This window comes from Cydia amplana, chromosome 12 (assembly GCF_948474715.1).
Source record: "Cydia amplana chromosome 12, ilCydAmpl1.1, whole genome shotgun sequence".
Classification (NCBI taxonomy): Eukaryota; Metazoa; Arthropoda; class Insecta; order Lepidoptera; family Tortricidae; genus Cydia; species Cydia amplana.
In genome coordinates this window covers 11,837,482-11,857,040 of record NC_086080.1, presented here as the reverse complement: position 1 = coordinate 11,857,040, position 19,559 = coordinate 11,837,482, and the positions used below count along the sequence as shown (strand labels likewise).

General features: G+C 38.6%; 2 protein-coding genes across 2 annotated transcripts in view; one reads left to right on the top strand and one right to left on the bottom strand.

Annotated features, from left to right (window-relative positions):
- The window catches only part of LOC134653021 (serine/threonine-protein kinase unc-51), a 54,904-nt gene that overhangs the window by 22,107 nt on the left and 13,238 nt on the right, over positions 1–19,559 (bottom strand). The window contains exons 3-5 of the mRNA XM_063508300.1: positions 3,054–3,270; positions 804–877; positions 318–478 (exon numbers count right to left, since the gene is read on the bottom strand). Of these exons, the coding sequence (XP_063364370.1) occupies positions 318–478; positions 804–877; positions 3,054–3,270 (452 nt within the window). The remainder of the gene's footprint in view (positions 1–317; positions 479–803; positions 878–3,053; positions 3,271–19,559) is intronic.
- Positions 4,145–9,507, top strand: LOC134653020 (uncharacterized). The gene is made up of 4 exons (XM_063508299.1): positions 4,145–4,743; positions 6,836–7,271; positions 7,363–7,500; positions 8,741–9,507. Exons 1-4 carry the CDS (start codon positions 4,700–4,702, stop codon positions 9,437–9,439), a joined length of 1,317 nt encoding a protein of 438 aa, XP_063364369.1. The 5' UTR covers positions 4,145–4,699; the 3' UTR covers positions 9,440–9,507.

The following is a 19,559-nucleotide window of genomic DNA, read 5'->3' as shown; positions in this document are numbered from 1 at the left end:
CAACTGTCAGGCTCGCCAAGCCTAATTCCCTCTCCTTTCTAAGAAGTTATGTACAAATGTATCCTATCGTATCGTTTACTTTAAACGAAGGTACTTAAAACTGTTGGTAAAAATCATGCTGACCGAGTTAGAGTGCATCAAATAATAGAATTAGTAAATTACATTTTTAATTATTGTTAGCGTTGTCTTTTAACTAGCTGTCAATGTCAATATATCAATTTAATTGCAACCCGCCGCTCGCTGAACTTTTATTTTACTTCAGTGAGTACGAATCCATAGTTTACACATTATAATCGTGAAAAAGTTGAAATCGTTACTTGGGTTGCAGGTCGATGCTGTTCTCGTAGAAGGCCTTGAGTTCGTGCGGCGTGGTCGCCTGGAAGGGCGCCTTGCCCGTGAGGCACTGGTACACGATGGTGCCCAGGCTCCACAGGTCCGCTTTAGCGTCGTATTTCAGCGACATGATCACTTCTGGCGCCTGTGGATTATGTTTCAACATTATAATCAATCACACTCTATCACATCAGCTACTTTTTTTTTAAACTAAGCGGTGCCTATAACTGACTTCTTTTGAATAATTATATTATACTTCCCACTGGCCTCCAAATGCCTCCTCTCATTGTACAAGAGTGATTGACCTTTTTTTTCCACGCTAGCCCAATGCGTACTGGACTTAACACACACTACTGATTTTTTTTGTAAATGTATCAAGCAAGTTTTCTCACGATGTTTACCTTCATCGCTGGTATACCTCAAAATTATATTTAAAATACATGACGAGATAGTAAAAGCATTGAAATTACCATGTACATCGGTGACCCGCAGAGCGTGACCGCCATGTTGCCTTCTTCTAAGAACCTCGCGAACCCGAAGTCGGCTGTAAAGAAACTTGATTTGTGAACGGAGATCGTATTGAGATAAAACTACAACCTACAATAACACATTCAGTGCCATCAGCGCGAGCTACGCGCTACGAGCGCAGCCGATAACACGGGAAAAACCGTAAGTAGCGAAAAGCGCTTACGAACAGTGAACTCCCCTAGCGAGTAGCTGGCACTGAATGTGATAAGTAACCTAAAGCCGCGTCTCGATATCGCACGGCGGCCGCGCGAGCAATGTTCGACCGCGGCAAACCTGTATTTTGGCTCGCGAGCCAAGTTCGGCGCCATCTTGAACTATAGCGCGGCGGCCTCGCGCGGCAGGCGATCCGACGAATCCGACGATCGACCAGTTTGTACTCGGGAACCATGGACGTACGTCGTCGTGCAGCTGCCGCTTTTATAATTATTTATCATATTATTCACAAGAAACCTAAACGGAAAGTTCGATGGTGGATGAAAAAGATGTTTATGAATAGAATACTACATGGTGGGGTGAGACTTATGGAAGACATGAGATATGAAGTTGATGTTACATTACAAAATTTCACAAGAATGACATCAGAAGATTACGAACTTTTAAAAGCATTAATTCCATGCATCACTTCTTAATGATCTGTTGCGATAATCACTACATTTACTATTCCATAGAAACTGTTTAGTTCCGTATAATTTAATTAAAGTACGACACTTTTCATTATCCATGTCCGCTGCCGCGCTCGCGAGCCAACTGAAATATGTACACATCCGTCCCAACTGCGCGCGAACATTCCTTTGCCGCGCGCCGAAACACCGACAAAATGGTTCGTCGCGAGCCGCGTTCGAGCGAGCGAATGATCGAGTTGGCTCGCGAGCCAGCCCGGTATCGATTGCGCGCGGCTGCCTCGCGAGCCAATGTTCGATAGCTTGCAGCGCAATATGGAGACGGGGCTTAATAAGGCTAAGTCTAGAATTAGTTGATGGTGAAACTCAGGCAATGAAAGAGATTGGCAATTATAAAAAACATGTGACTGCTGACTATACTGATTAAGCTACGTCCTAGTAGATAACATATCTCAAGTATCGTGACAGATCGCGTTTAATTAATAATTATATAAACTGAATGGTAATATTAATAAACTTGGTAAAATAGTATTTAAAGGTCTGTGGATCATTTGCAGACAAAGTCGTTTTGCATGAAATGCGGAACGAATTATGAATTTTGTTTATCATAAATATTATTGCACGATGATAGCAAACAAGCGTACGGCCCTCCTGATGGTTGACGAGAATTATGGCCAATGGTACCTCGCAAGTGCCTGTATCACATGCGTATTGCCGGCTCTGTTTTCACATCAGCTGAGGGCTATTTTTATTTAATGTTTTAATTTGCTAAGTGTTTATTCTTGACACGTATCTTAATTTTAAATGTATGCTAAACTAACTAAACATAGACTAATTAAAAAAAACGAACAAGAATTATAATGACAAGTTACGCTTAAAATGGGATGCATTTACATAAGTTATGAAACACATACGAATATTAAGTGACGAGATAAATGTTCACGTATTCTTAATTTTAGTAGTTAGTTTTTGTTGGCAGTGCTTTTAGTTTTTTGATAACTGGGCTGCGCTGCGTCCGACAAAATTAATGTAAATTTAGATAGTGGTTGTCTACTTCGTATGAAAAGATTTATTATTACTACGTTGGAAACTTCATAGCTTTTAATCTTTTAAGTATTGACAAATGAACATATTTCACTTACACAACTTTGGGAACAAATCAAATTATTTTATTAAATATTTTGATTTGTGTTTTTTAAGTAGTCTACTATATTATATAAATTATAATCACATTTTCTTTAATATATGACATCTATTTCAGTTTATATTTCACTTAATCAGATTGTTACGCGTTTTAAATAATTCTTAACAGGCGTCAACTCATTAATAATTAAAGGTGTCATTGTCACTGAATTGACTAATTTATTGCATATGATTATGACGCAGTTCAAATCGGACCGTCCCTAAAATTAAAGAGCTTAGATTGTCATTGAATTTGAAAAATATTGATAGCTTAGCTTAGCCAAGAATAGATCAAGTACAAATATAACATCTTTCAAAATCCTTGTTCTGTGGCTCGCAAGTAGCGGTGCAGGTTCAGGCTGCCCTGCTGCTGTGCCCTGGAACACTTACCAATTTTAAGAGTAATTTCGGAGGGATGCGGTGTGCGGGGCGGCGCAACGTTGTGTGTGAGAAGTATGTTTTGAGGCTTGAGATCGCGGTGCACGATGCCCTTGGCGTGGATGGCGCGCATGGCCTCGGCGAGCTGCCGCAGGAACAACCTGATGGTGCCCTCGCTCAGCAGCCGGTTGGCCTGCAGGTAATCCGCCAGGTCGCCGCCGTTGCAATACTGCACAAAAACAACGTATGTTACATCTAGTTACAGGAGAAAACTTAACATAGGACCGTCACAATATGCGTATACTGCGTATATCTAAGGTTCGTTTACCGAATAACCGTATCTTTGGCTTGTATTGATATACAAACTTGAGATTTTTTTTACTGTTTAGTGACCTTAATATTACCTTCAGCCAAAGGATCTAAACTATAAAATAAACACACAATATCTTTCTCTAAACGTAGGTATTTCTATTCAGCGTACCTACGACGTTGCAAGTGTTGCAACGAGTCGTCTTGAATGGTTATATTAGTTGAATTTTTCTGATGTGATTTTTTCGGCAAAACCTTAATCTGTTAAACAAAAGGCATTGGTTCTTTTATGCTAAAGTGTCAAAAATACAGCTCGGGCACAGCTAGGTACCCAGAACTTTCATTTCTCCTTGACTATGTCGCCTAATCCCACTTACTGGTTTTTTTAACATAGAGACTAAACCACTTTGACTATTTTTTTATGTGCATAACAACAAATTTCTCTCATAAACTTAGAAAAATCATCGTAGCTACAGGTACTTGGTCCTGATGTGTCGGCTAAGGCTAGCAATAAACAGATATCTTTGATATACAATCCCATGGATCGCATTTCTGCCTGTTTCGGTTGAATTGAAATATAAACCTTTTCAAATCACGACCTGTGCATAACTTATGGTTTACAATCAGTTCTTGATGTAATAAAATGTGGTCAACTTTATGATCCATTACTACGATTCGACTAGAATAATAATACCTGCTCAATTTACAAATAACTCAAAACTCATTACGCGTAAACTTGCCAACTAAATAAGCAAAGTGTGATCATTCCATGCGTCGCATTCGGACATTGTACATTGTTTAAATTAACGTTTTCGAAAAGTGGTGTGAAGATAAATGTTTCCGATAATAATTGTGACCAATTTCTGATTCAGAATCGCTATCAGTTCCGCTGCAAATTCACTTTGTTATACTTCTCGTAATTTCTTGCGTGTAGGTGACTGATAAACATACATAAATAGAACGGCGTAAACTACATCGGCTGGTGTGCGCGTGAGAAGAAAATCAGGATAAGGAAAGTACAGTCGCTATTCAGGAGACTGTAACTAACGTTTGGCGGCGGTACCTGTATATCAGGAGTCATTCATTTATGCGAAGGGCGTGACCGACTTAATATACGACAAAACGTGATCGCGTTATTGAAAATTGATAGTCTTAGTTTTTGGTGTTTACCCAGGCGCGACGTTATCACACTTGATTCGCGATAAGCTCCGCGATGGCAGTGGTGCTCTTATCAGAGTGATAACAGTTATAAGTGTCAGTGAGGTATGCGCTGTTCCCGGAGGTACAGTACTGGTGGTGACAAAAATCAAAATTCAGCCGACGCCTCTAAGTGATTATACCAAGTGACCATGAAACTGAAATGTATTCACCTTTTGATCGTTGTTCTTGTTTCGTAAGTACCTATTTAACATGTGTTTCTTTTTGCGTTGTCGATCCGATACTAGTTATTATTGTAATAATGTGCTAAGCATGTTACTTAATTAAAATGTTAATTTTGTTTATAAAAAAAAACACAATACAATACCTACATATTTGCCCACTTCAAAAAGAAGGTTTCAGAGGGCCTACCGCGAACCACGTTCGACGTGTTGCCTCTCTGTCGCACTTGTAAATTCGTACGTAAGTGTGACAGGGAGGTAACACGTCGAACGTGGTTCGCGGTAGGCCCTCAGACTATTTCGGTGATCGAAAATGAAGCGTAAATTACAAAGTGTAAGAAAAACTAATAGTCAAAGTATTTACTTAGTTAAGAATACAAGTGTGAACAATCATACAGATACAGGTACCAAAGAAAGTATTATTGTACAATAAGTAGTATGGTATTGTTTTCTTTTCTGAAATGTACCTATACCCATGGACCTAGAATATTACGGACGGACTGTCACCTAAGACAAACTGTGACACTGCAATGGCGGACGGTTTGAATGTGTGCGTGTAGACGAGTGTTACCATGTAACACAAATTCTCCCCTAATGGTGAAACAATTATTTTTAATATCGTCCTTGTTTTCAAATAAAAAAATTAGGACAGTTTTACGTTAGACAATAAAAAAGGTGTGTACGTAACTACGTATCTCATTTTATAGGTCTTGAAAATGCGCAATATTGCACAATTACTTTGTGCAAACATTATTTTCAATACCTAATGATATTTAGCATCGTAATGAAATCAGTTCGTCATGTTTTTTTAATTTATACATTTAACTTGAAACATATCTGGTTTTCAACAAAAAAATTATAATACATAACAAACAAACGTTAACTATCAAACATGCATGTAAGCGTCTAATCTCCTTAGTATCGGGAAATTACCATACCGACGTAGTTTGAAATGCAGAATCAATAATTTAACCATTTACCTAAATGATCTCTCAATACATAATGATTTAATAAGAAGGGTATCAATTACCCTACTTTCGGGAAATTACCCTATTCATGTTACTGGTCACACTCCTGTTTTGCAGTTTGATAATTTATAAACAACAAATTATCGTGATTTTACGTACTAATTGATAAACTTAAGTATGAAAAGTTATTCCGTGGCTTTTTTTCTTTCGATCGGTACAATTCTAGCAGGATTTAGCTACGCATGCCGGCATATTTTATATTTTTCTTCGACATGTTTACTTCAATGACGTTTCGATTCGTCTGACGGCAAACTGGTGGATGTGGGCTGTCAATGTGTGTGTGTCACGCGTAAATACTTAGAAACTGGTGGATGTTGGAATCACAGTTGTGTTGTAAGCGAAACTCTGTCCGTAATATTATAGGTTCATGCCTATACCTACGATTATATTTTATTTGGTGCAATAAAGGTTATATATATGCAGTAAGCTGGTACCTTATTAGGTCAAAATTAGGTATAATATCCGCAAACCAAACTAACGACCGGGGTCGTAAAACTTTTCATTCACATTTGCCTGATCGTGACAGGAATAAGAGAGATAGTGATATGACCCCGATCCTCATTTCGGTTTGCGGCTACTATACTATAGGTATGTCAGTAGGTAATCATAGGCTGCATAATGCTATAATCTAGATAAGTAAACGTCAGAGTTATCTTATCCCATACACATAGTTATCAATTAATTATTAAGCGACGAAGGTATATTGATTAGAGGTATTTAATAAATTCCTTATTGCTTCAAAATCTAGATAATAACGAGTAAATTGAAATACTTAAGGCGAAATAGGTTTTGAGGTGGTTCTTGTCGCATATACCTAATAACGGTCTAGCGCGGGATAGGCCACAACCACCTTGATTAAAAAAGTCAATCTAAACAGAGTTCAGCTTAAGTGTTTTATCAAAAAACACGACGTAATTTATAGTAGTTAAGATCTTCGCGATCAGTGTTTCAGTTACGCCCGCCCTGGTACTTAGTTATCGCGATTTTTATCTGTCATAACAATTTCACCGGAGCTCGGTGCGATAAAAGTACGTTTAACAGTCACATGTTAACCGACATTTACCTACTTTCATTTCAGGTTCGGCGCTGTGGTGGCTCAAAATGAGGATGAATTACCAAATCCTTTAGAGAATGATAACCAGTTCCCGCCAGAGAATCACGCCGACGAGGTCGTGGAGGGCAGCGGTGACGGTACCATCGAGACTACCACAGACAGTAGTCCTGTCCTTGAAGCAATACAACCTACAAATGAGTTAGTCGAGGAAGCAAGCAAAGCCCCGGACAGCGAAATACCTTGCCCGACACGCTGTTCGTGCATGACAGAAGGAGACGCATTCACGGTGGATTGTGCTGGACTTGATTTAACAGAATTTCCTACCCCTATAGACGAAAAGACTACCGTGTTAAAACTGCGCAATAATAAATTAACAGAGATCCCTAAAAGTATCTCCTCGTTGAAGAATTTAAAAGTACTTGATGCAGATAATAACTCTATCATGGAACTTAAATCTGGAGTGAGTATTACCTATTATGAAAGTATTAAAATTGCACTTGAATTTGTGATGGTTAAATATCATAATTAACTCGATGTTTATTTGTTTTCAGTCAATAAGCGAGCTCCCTAATTTAACAGTTCTGAAAGTAGCAAACAATCGTTTGATAGAATATCCGAGCGACCTAAGGAACAGTTTGCTACTCAACAAGTTAGAAGAGTTGGATTTGGGTGGCAACGACATGAGAACGGTAATATATTTTAATCCTTTAAGGAGAGCGGTGTGGTTGAGGCGGTGCATAATTTATTACATAAACCAGTAAATGTGCATCATGCCAAGCGCCCATGGCGTAAATTAGGAGCGTGAAGCCTAGCTTTAAGAGCCAACAGGAGCTGAGATTTAAATATTTTAGGTAAATATACCCGTCTCGCTAACGGAAGCGGCTCCTAAAACTAGTGCGATAAGGACAAGGCGAAAAATCCTGCGTAAAAATCTCAAAAATCGAGGTTTCGTACTCGACTGTTTCCTCCTCCAAAACTTAACCAATCGTAACCAAATTTGGAAATCTATATGATTATGACATTATCTGTGTCGGACCGTTTTGATTTTTTGGCTAATTGATATAAGTTTTGAATAGCGCGCCTCTCATTGCGGCATAGTCAATTTTGAAGGGCTCTAGCGCCTTAAAAAACAAAAATATCAAAAAAAGCAAAACGGTCCGACACAGATATTGACAATATTAATCTGTGTTGAAAAAATCATTGCTCTAGCTTCAAAACCCACGGAGGAAACAGTCGAGTACGTTTGTATGGAGAAATGACCACTCCTGTTGGCTCTTAATCGGTTTTACTACCGCAACAAGAACTTCGCGCTTTTAAATTGTAGGTATAGTACCTAATTATACTTTACCAAACTTGCAGATCAATTAAAAGTATATTTTAGGACATTTATTTATAGAGTTAGACCAAGCTAAGTTGGCAGCGATTATGGTAGCCCAGACTCTGCAAGTGTTATTTTAAGCGTCAAACTTCTATGAAATTATGAAGTTTAACACATCAGTTCAGTGCCAGCGTGTGGGCTACGGGCTACGAGCGGGAAAACCCATATGTTAGCGAAGTTGTTAGCATTGAATGTGTTGAATAACAGTTGCACAGTCTGGGCTATCAAAATCGCTGCCAACTTACGTAGCTTGGTCTAACCCGTCTAACTGTAACTTCAATCATTTGTTAAAATGTGCCCTGTTATAGTACTTATATATAGGCACTAACGCGGAAGCGGAACGAATGGGTTACTAAGCAAATGAAACTTAGTTTAATTATAACATAGTTTTATAACGAACAAATACTAAACTAATACTCAGATATACACTCATGAACTAGTTATACTTTACAACGCTAACATTATGGGCGCGTCAACTTTTTTCCAGAGTTTAAAAAAATATTGTATTCAATATATACCTACGTATTAAGATTCCTTTCTTTATTTTTCAGATGCTAGATGCAGACACGTTTTCCAACTTCGAATCTCTTCGTACATTGACCCTTGCCACCAGTACTGTAGAACTGAAGGAAGATATTTGCAACAAGCTAAAAAACTCTTTAGTAAACATATGCACCAGTTCATGCGGATCGGACATGTACGAGTGTGACACAGATAAACCTATAAATAACGAGGACGAATTGCTTTTAGAATCGGAAGCTAAGTTACCTGGAACTCTGATAGATCCCGAAATACCTAACGAAACCCATGACACTGATGTCGATTCAGGTACTGAGGAAACTCCAGCGGAAGTGCAGTCATCCAGCGATAAAGCAAATAGCGAAAGCGGATCATTTGTTAACAACTTTTCCTTGCGTGTAGCTGCAGACAATATACCGTCAGAAGGCGAAACTGTGTCTTCAGATAAACCTGTAAGCGATACTCATCAAGATGCTACTGCGGCTGACGCCAACGTTAAGGTTGGAGCAACCACATCTGACACTAAAACCGGAGGAGTGGACAAAAGCATAATCGGCATTATCGTAGCTGCAATGGTGGTAGTAGTAGCAGGAGTAACCATAAAGAAGAACTGGAGTTCCATCAAAAAACGGTTTAGCTCGTCTCCGAGGCCAGCGAACGAGAGAGTCGCGAATGGAAATAGCACGGCGCCCGAGGAAGTCCCACTGCAGGACAACAAGTCACCCGTCTGAGTCAATTTGTGTTGAAACAGGCTTTAACATTTTACGTGTACTTTAAAGCCTTACTTAAATTTGTGACGAAACGTCACATAAACATAAACATTCGGCATTTGACATAAACTTTCGGTTTTGTGACGACGGCTCATCGGCTGTTAAAGGTACATTACATTAAATTAAAATGCCCATAGCATTATACAGTTTTGTTATTGGATATGAACGGTTTCGATCTGAATGTTGTAGAGCATTATTTATTCACGAAAAGTTAATAAGGGTGAAAATAGATTAAGTGTTGTTTAGGGATACGTTTTTTTATGTACATAAAGATATTATTGTTTTATTGTACTTGTATGTATTATGTTATGACAAAATGTGTTTTATAATATTTGTATTCAGTTTTTACCACCTGTACTCCGCACTTTTATTTTAATTATTCTAAATATACCCAATAAACTGATTCGACTTTATAATTACATCCTGATAATGTATGGACAAATTAGAGGAGCTAAATTACGCATAAACTGTAATACAGTATTCGACTTTATCTCAACCAAATAAAGTACATGATCCCTAACCGCACACTATAAACAAAACCTCCTCCTTTTGGGACAAGAAGCCAGTTAACAATAACATTTGTAGTTGATAGAGCAGGCAGTGGACACTACCATAAACGTCTACAGTCCCATAAATGCAGATGTATAATTATCATGTTAAATTAAATCTAAATAACAACAAAAGTTATATCTCTTATGACTCAACTCACTATAAAGTAAACATGTTTCCCAATTTTCCCATATACTGCGGTTAATGCGCATTTGTTGCTCTACTACAAAGCGAATAGGTATATCAAGAAAATAAACAAACATGTTATTCCAAAATCGTATACTTATGATACATTCGCGTATCTTTTGAATGGAAACTGTCACGATTGATTAAAATTACTAAGCAAAACAAAGGTATGGCTGTCAGAGAGGGTATATCGGCGTCGGCCCCGGGCCTACGGGCGGATATGCACCTCAGCGCTCACCTGACCTACAAGCACTAACCCACGAGATGCCGTTACCCGGTTCTGCACGATAACCTCCATTTCACAACAAAAGCTACAGGCGACTCCCATTGTCAGTGTTTCTTTCTTATCTCATGAGTCTTTTCATTTTACGTTGAATATAAACGGCGGGTCGTTGACACGAGCACAGGTCTCCGCCCCGTGTACTAAAAACTGCGCAATTTCAATGCACATCACCGCATACAGTATAGTTCAGTGTACCTACGCGTCCGCCGCCTTTTGATCAACGACACGTGTGCTCAAGTGCACTGCTCTCGTTTCGTACGTACAATGTACGTGCCGCTTTTGGAACGCTACGCCCTATCTACATGAAGATAGATGACCACGCTGGCCAGTTACATTTTTGGATACAGGGTCACGAATATTCGGTACCAATCTTGACGGGCAAGATAAGCTCTCTTATACTTACAGCGGATCAAAACCATTTTGAAGTACGATGAAATTATCTTTATTGTTTGTCATTTATACAATAAATGCGTTTGTACCAATTGTACCATATATAGAACATAAACATTACATTCTCATCGATATCGATCCCGCAACGGAATTGCAGAAGCAGAATGTGACTTAATAAATAATAATGTGAACTAGCCGATACTGTTACAAGTACTAGGGCAGATAACGTCAAGTTGTCTAGCAGCAAGTTTTTATAGGCAGTAAACAAAGAAAATACAGTAATCGAGTTGCAACTTGAAGTCAATTAGTTTCTTAGACGATGTGATTCAGTCCTTTCAAGTCGAGTCGAAGTGTTCCGGGTAGCATTTAACGCTTCCATGTTTGTAGAACTGGGAATTTGATATACAGGTTTTAAGGAAAAAGGTGATTACGATAGAAGAATCCTAACTAATCCTCAATAGAATCCTAACGTTAGACAAGATACCAGGTACAAACACAAGGCTACAAGCTAACGAAAACGGTTAGATTTACGAATCGCTGCATTGCCACGTAATGTTAATAGAGAAAACAAAGTAAATCGAGAAGTTCACGCACGAGCTAGTAATTTGAAATGATGAGATCATTGGCTGGATTAGATGGGTAGAAAGCCGCGGTTTCCGGTGGGTATGTACCTGCATCACTTTCCACCAGCCGCGCTATGGTGTAGAGAAACTAGATGCAATCTGGTAACCATTTGTCTATCGGGCAGTGCAATATCATGGGATAGGACATATGACAAAAAGGCATACTTCTATACACACTTTTCATAATTAATGTCGTACATTTCTTGAGACCGTAAGTAACAATAACTTTGCTATAGTGCTAAGTAATACTATGGCGACGTGGGTACATTACTAATTAAGTTGGTGCACTTACTGTACATACATGTAAAAAGTGGTCGTAAGTTTAAACTATTCTAGATCAAATTATTGTACGATTACATCAAAAATAGGCACGGATCTTACAATTTAATAGTAGTAGCTGTTGCTTACAAAATTATTAAAACGAACACCTATTTTATTATACCTAGTTCCGGAATAGATATTTATGTGCATAGTAACGCGAGTAGAGATACTCAACGCACTTCATTAAAAGAAAAGTGAGATTAAATATTCTGATAACCGACACGCTAACATCCATAAGTAAAGTAGGTACTGCACCGTTTCCAATTTACATAATCATGGAATGTAATGATAGAGTGAAAATGTGTACGCTTTGAAAATTGCAACTCCTGCATATGTGGTTGCAAGATATTAAACGTTCTCCGTTTAAATTATCTTCTAGTATGTATTACAAGAGTGTTCCCTTATTGTTAACCACATTTACTTAGTGGGATCTCAGGCGAACTGTGATCTACCACAGTACCACTAAGGACAATTGTTAGCAATCCCAGGGTCAACCTAATACTGGGAATGAGCTTATAATTCGTGCAATTGTAACAAAATTTTAATCGAGTAGCTGTCGCTGTGCGTTAGGATTATGATTATGGGCCCGATTCGGTTTTGAAATAGACATCTATTAGATATCTTTTAGACATCGCCAAGATACGATAACGATATGTTTAAGATCTGACCTGGCAAATTTGACATTTCCGCGATTCTGGAGATACTCTTGAACGATTTCCACAAGATATTACTTAGAGATCTAATTCACTTCTAATAGATATCTAACACGATCTATTGTAAAAGTAACATTGGTTATCCGAATTGCGGTGCAAAAGAGAACTAGTTGAAATCTAAACTATAACGTATCTAGAATGGATCTAGTACGTGTCGTCTCTTGTGAATATCTTGAAGTTCGAATACGGCAGTATGTCAATAAGGTAGAATTGTGATTGAGTCTAAGAAAGAATTGTTCCTACTTTTACATTCAAATGGCTGCGACACAGCATTGGAGCAGACTCCACAATATACATGTATATGAACCTGATGCGACCCCAAGGCCCGGCCCGGCCACGTGCGAGATGTACCGCTCGAGTCGACAGCGCGCTTTATATTAATACGACCACGAGGTCACTACCTGACTGCTGTGTGCTATGGTGTGCTGATGGTGTCGGACGGCACATCAGCCCGAATAATTTCATTACTAATATTATTTATTATGTTCGATTGTTTGCTAACGTGTGGGTGTTGAAAATGTATCGTAGTATATATACCATATCAGACACGAATATTGGCTAACTATCGTAATAAAATGAGGACAAGCTGGGTGATGGGAATATCCATACCACTTTCATTGCTCTATATTGTATTAAAGTTATCTAACGGGTCAAATCAATTATTTTTCTCAGAACATCGTCATAATGAAGCATAATGCCCGTTAATGACCCCGTTTTCTAACTCGATTTGTTTACATAAGTTGGATGTTGGCTTACTGCTAATTTAGGTACATTTAAATAGCCGAAATATATTTTATAGTAGGACAAAACTGTAGCTGTAAACACTGGGTATAAAATTGTTCTCTGATATTTAGTTAATATGCCTTAAAGTGTAGTACGTTCCGTTGATCAAAGGGATATAATGTCAAAGTTGAGCGCAGTAATTGGCAGGGCACACGTGCTAGCAGCCAAACCGTGAGACTGAGACAATCGCGCTCGGGCTTGCATCATCCGACCACGCCTCATCATTGGCTGACTATCGACGAGCTTTGTCATCGACTTTTGCGGTTTAAAAGTAAACATAAATAGAAACGCGTGGGCTTCAGTCCAAGATACTTTGTTTAATAACTTTTGAACAAATCTTCCATGAACATTTGGATGTAGAGCGCAAAAACTGTGTTGTGTAGGTACTGTTCATCTTAATTAAAAACAATTTAGACGAGATCTGACGAGCTACAGAGTCATGAGGAAACTGACAGCATTAACAAAAAAGTCATGGTCGACAGAAGCCATTACGACTGTCCGCGTTCCTCGCCCGAAATCAACTCGTGCCAATGAACTTTGTTGGCTTTGTGCGCCGTACCTATTGCGACTTGCGAGGCACCGGCCTGGCTATGCCTCTTCTCTTCGCGGTACAAAAACTAAACATTCTCATTATAATTGCGTACTTACTTCTAAAACTAAAACGTCATTAGCACCAGTCGTACGATTTGGCTTCGTGTGCTTGCCCTTGGTGAGAGCTATTAATATAATTCGTAGTTGTGCTACCTCGTCAGACCTGAGCAAATGGCAAATAAAAATAATTTAATTCGACCACGACGGGTAAAGCCAAATATAACTGAGATTTGTGTCTCGCACGGAAAGCTGTATTAAGGCGTCTACATATTCAAGAATGAGAGATCTTTGATGTTCTCAAGAGTTTTATTCATGGAATTTGAAATAGCATAAATAAAAAGATTTTATATAGAGAGAGTAATATTGAAAACAAATAGGTCAGAAGATAAGGGCTGATTATCAGGAAGCTGTTGTTTTGTAGACATTGGAAAGCAAATAAACAATGACTTGTTTTTGTTTTGAAAGCACGTAGGAGAAATTGACGTAATACTAATTTCGTCGCAACCTGTAGGTGTCTTTGCGCAAATACCTAGCATAAACATTATATTCATGCGCATGCAGATATTATTATTATGGCCACGTGGAGTCGCGGTGCGCGCTGCGCACCAGACACCGCGACGCGACCTATTGCACAGATGTAGGGTTCGTACCTACACAATACCTATACATATAGACAATGGCATTATTTAATAATATAACCTACATCCAATCATGTAGAATTTAGAAATGCACTTTCGTCGTTTAAATCTCGGGTGCAATGACTTATAGCTATCACTTGTTTTTCTGACAACTTTGTTTAAAACTGGGATGGTACGCTGTATAATAGTTAGGGAGGCGAGGTAGCTAAATGGCGTAATTCAACGGCGCCGTCGAGACCTATCAAAATAGAAAGATAAAATAATTTCGAAAAGAAAAGCTCGTATGGCAAAAACCATTTTAGCGGTGGGTTTGGCGTGTACGGTTTTTCAAAAATGTTAAAAAAAACAGTTACTTGGGCATTCTCGAGCGCGTCAGATATTCATACTACGTATGCCCCGAGTGCCTCTGATAACAACGGTATACTAATCTGCCGGTTTGCGTGGTGGGGGTAGGCATATAAAGTAGTCAAAAATGCAAAAAAAAAAAATTTACTCGAGCGCGTCAGATTTTCGGAAGGGGTGTTAAGTAGGCCCCAAGGAAGCTTCCTTTAAAAAAACTGACGATTTCGGCGTGACGATAAGTTACGATGAATTTTTGAAAATGCAAAAAAAAAAGTTTTTTTGAAATACTCGAGCGCGTCAGATTTTCATAGGGGAGGTTTATCTCGGTATCCTGAAAGCATATTTTTTTAATCTGACAAAAATGTTGGTGGGTTCTCTTAATCTGACCGGGAGTTTGAGTTTTTATGATGCTTCAAGTCAAAAAGTTTTAACTTTGGACAAAAATGTAAAGAGACCTTTTTTGTGTAAAATAAAATTACCTTTTTTGTTTATTTAAACTTTTTTTTTGTAAAATGTATCGTTCGCGACTTATATGCCGCAACGCGTTCTTAGGAAGACGAAATGGCTCCTCCACACTTCCGGTCATGCGGAAACCGGCAGATTTTGTATTTTTAGTAAGTTTTAGATTATATTCTTCAAAATAAAAAAATAAAAAATCGCGCTCGAGAATGCCGGATTAACGTTTTTTTTTTACAAGTTCGCGACCCTATAACTCGGCGGCGTCAAGGACTTATCGTCAGATTAGTTAAATTTAGTCTTTAAACACTAAAATCAACCCCCAATATCTTAATCTGACGCGCTCGAGTATTTCAGACTATCCATTTTTTTTTACTAATCTGATCGTCTATCCTAGGCGCGCGTCACTACATATAGAGCTAAATACTTTACAAGGTTGTTCTATTGGGTCTAAGGTATCTCTCATATCTTAAACTGCCACGCTCGAGTATTGCCGAAAATTCCCCTATTCGCCTCCCTAACTATAAAATGTACTCAGGTTTCATAAACAATAGATTAAGAAATCAAACATTTCGCTTCTAGGACAATCAGCGGTCATCACTGAGGTCTTAAGTTGTCAAGTGTCAATAGGAAAAGCCTCGGAAAAGCTGATAATAATTGTTTAAGATCTAAGTGATCTAACATTCAATATTATTGTTAGATATCCAACTTCCTAGCCATATCTTACAGGAGGCAGACTACAAAATTATGCAATACCTACCTAAGTAAATAATGAAAGTTATGAAAGATATTGTCAAGTTTTTGTAACTTAATGGTTAATCTATCAATCCATCGTTCAGACCAGCTATAATTATAATAGGTTTTTTAAAGTAACAAAATCATACAAACATTGTTGCTATTGTAATTTGTTGCCATAATAATGATGACAAAGATCTGTAAATACTTGATAGGAACCGAAAGTTTTGGAATAATAAATGATAAAGAGGTTACTAGGCCACGTTGTATAACTAGATTCTCCACGATTTCATTTACACATGTGATATCGTCATATAATATATGTCTACACTATGTGTTCCGTTAATGAGATAAGGACAGTCTGCTCTCTTATCGTTAGGTAAAACTTTACCTTGGTAGGCTTGGTATACATTATCCAAAATATCCACATACGAGGGCTGTTTGATAAGTACCCGTTTATGAAAAAAATTATCAGTTGTTTTGGTTTATATGCATTTATTTTTCTTCATAGTCTCCTTTTAGCTCTATACACTTGTTCCACCTATATTCAAGCTTCAATAAACCATCCAAAAAGTATGATTTCGGAAAGTCATTAAAATAGGCCTCTGTGACGGCAATGACTTCGTCATTTGATCCAAATCACTTACCACCAAGCCATTTTTTCAGGTTGGGAAACAAAAATAAATCGCATGGGGTCAAATCTGGAGAATACGGGGGGTAAGGCAATAGGGCGTAGCGTAATTGTGTTAATTTAGCCATCACAACTCTAGACGAATGAGCTGGTGCGTTGTCGTGATGAGACAGTACTTTTTTATTTTTTAAATGGGGTCGTTTGTCCTTCAACCCAGCGTCAAATTCATCCAATAAATTGGCATAGTACTGCCCTGTTATCGTTTTCCCCTTTTCTAAGAACTCAATATGTATAATACCCTGCGAATCCCAAAAAACGGTCGCCATGACCTTTCCAGCCGATGGAACGATTTTTGCTATCTTTCACGCAGGTTCACCCGGTAAAATCCACTGCTTCGACTGCCCTTTCATTTCCGGGGGGTAGTGGTGACCCACGTTTCGTCTACGGTCACGAAACGACGCAGAAACTCCTTCGGGTTACGTTTGAACACGGCCAAACACTGCTCCGAAGTAGTCAGTCGGTTCCGTTTTTGCTCCTCCGTGAGTAAACGCGGCACCCACCTCGCCGATACTGTCTTCATACCCAATTTTTCTTCTAATATGTTTTGTACCCGCTCGATTGGAACATTTACAGCATCAACGATTTCTCGAAGTTCAATTCGGCGGTCGGCTAAAACGATATTTTCAATTTTCTTAACCATATCGTCTGTAGTCACCTCAATTGGGCGGCCTGGGCGATCCTCATCAAAGACGGTTGTTCTCCCCCGCTTTTACTCGTTAAACCAGTATCTGACGGTTGTCATAGAAGGAGCACATTCATGGTAAACAACTTGCATTCTTACTTTTATTTAATCACATGTTTTTCCTTCCAAAAACAAGAATCTAATTACAGACCGATACTGCTCTTTCTCCATTTTCACAATTTTAAGTTCACGCTTTCACTGAATCGCTGTCAAATGAGAAAAAAACAAAAGAATGCTGTTTTTTTAAAAAAAACCCACCTCGAAAAATGGCTTAAAACGATTGTATAGATATTTTCGGTTCCGTGATATTAATACATTTGGAAAACGGGTACTTATCAAACAGCCCTCGTAGGTGCCTATAAAAGCGATGATTTAAATTCAAATCAAATAAATTAAAATAGTATGCAAACTATTGAAATATTCATAAGGTTAAATGAATAATGGCATACATTTGGAAGTAGACAACGCGCGAAATGGAGCCACGTTTAAGTTTATTGGTGCGGTCGTCGTCCCCTTGACCTATTAGGCACAGCAACCATTGTAACTGCGCAGTAGAAGCACTCACATTCCGCATGGAAGCTTCTCGTCTGTCTGGTAGTAGGTATATTATACATTTAGTGAGTAAATCTGCGATTAGCGATAAAGGAGTCCACGCGATGGGCCACCGCACCGGCGCGGCGCACACGCACAGGCGGCGTGCGACCTTGCTGCGGATCCGCATACGCTACACGACACGCGTTGCGAACACGCGGAAGACTATTACGTCGCGGTGATAATAAAATGAGAGCTCTGTGCTTAATATTATACAAATATGACCGCGACGTCATTTGCCAATTATGATAGTATCGTCTGTTTTAGTTCCTAAACTCAATAAAGTTTTGTCGAATGAAACTTTGAAGAGACGTTGTTCATTTTTATGTTACATACTTGGCAGTGTAACATTTGTAAGAATAGCTATGTACTTAATTAATAGATTTGTTTATTATAGTAGCTTTTTGGTGGTTGGGATAGCGTCTCGCATACATTTTCGTATTGACATATAGTTAGGTATTGGTAGGATCTCTAATCATCGTCTTTTAAGTTTTATTTTACAACACCATAACACTGCACCGTCTGCACCTTGTTCATGGTCATAAATCTCATTTGCCCTAATGCAATTCATGCTAAACATTAGTCAGAGCGGCTCAAGGAAGGTGTGAATTTGTAGCCTTTGCAGGCTACTTCATTCTTAACCGTATCATAAGTAGAACAAGAATGAATGGTCATAAGAAAATGCGGTGTCTTTACTGTTATCGAGGATGGATTAAGGGCAAGGCCATCAGGTCACGGTCGCCTAATACCTACGGGTACGGATAGCCACAGTTTCCTGGTATGTAATTAATACACTGGCGATATAAACAAAGAAATCTGACCATGCTTGTATCGATGTATTCAGAGTCATTTGAAATTGTAAATTTATGTACCTAATCGAGGGCCACCCATTTCCCGAATGCACTATTAGGTTCAAAGCGTAGAGTTAATTAATTATATAATTAACTGACATAGTTCATTTGCAGAACTGGGCCACTGTTTGTATTAATTCAAGTGTAAACAATAACAATAAATGATACACGATAATAGTTGCAGTTATTCACAACAGTCCCGATTCGGCCACTAGGCAGGAGCGTGAAGGGTCGAAATATAGGTACAGAGAATAGAGATATAATTAGGGAGCATACTTAGGGCCCGATTCGGATTTTGTAATAGACATCTATTAGACATCGCCAAGATACGATAACGATATGTTTAAGATCTAAGCTGTCAAATTTGACATTTCCGCGATTCTGGAGATACTCTTGAACGATTTCCACAAGATATTACTTAGAGATCTAATTCACATCTAATAGATATCTAACAAGATCTATCGCAAAAGTAACATTGGTTGCCCGTATTGCGCTACAAAAGAGAACTAGTTGAAATCTAAACTATAACGTATCTAGAATGGATCTAGTACCTACGTGTCATCTCTTGTGAATATCTTGAAGTTCGAATACGGCAGTATGTTTCTTACTGACATTAAAGTCACTGGTGCGTTATGCATGTTGTTGTAGCGCGCCTG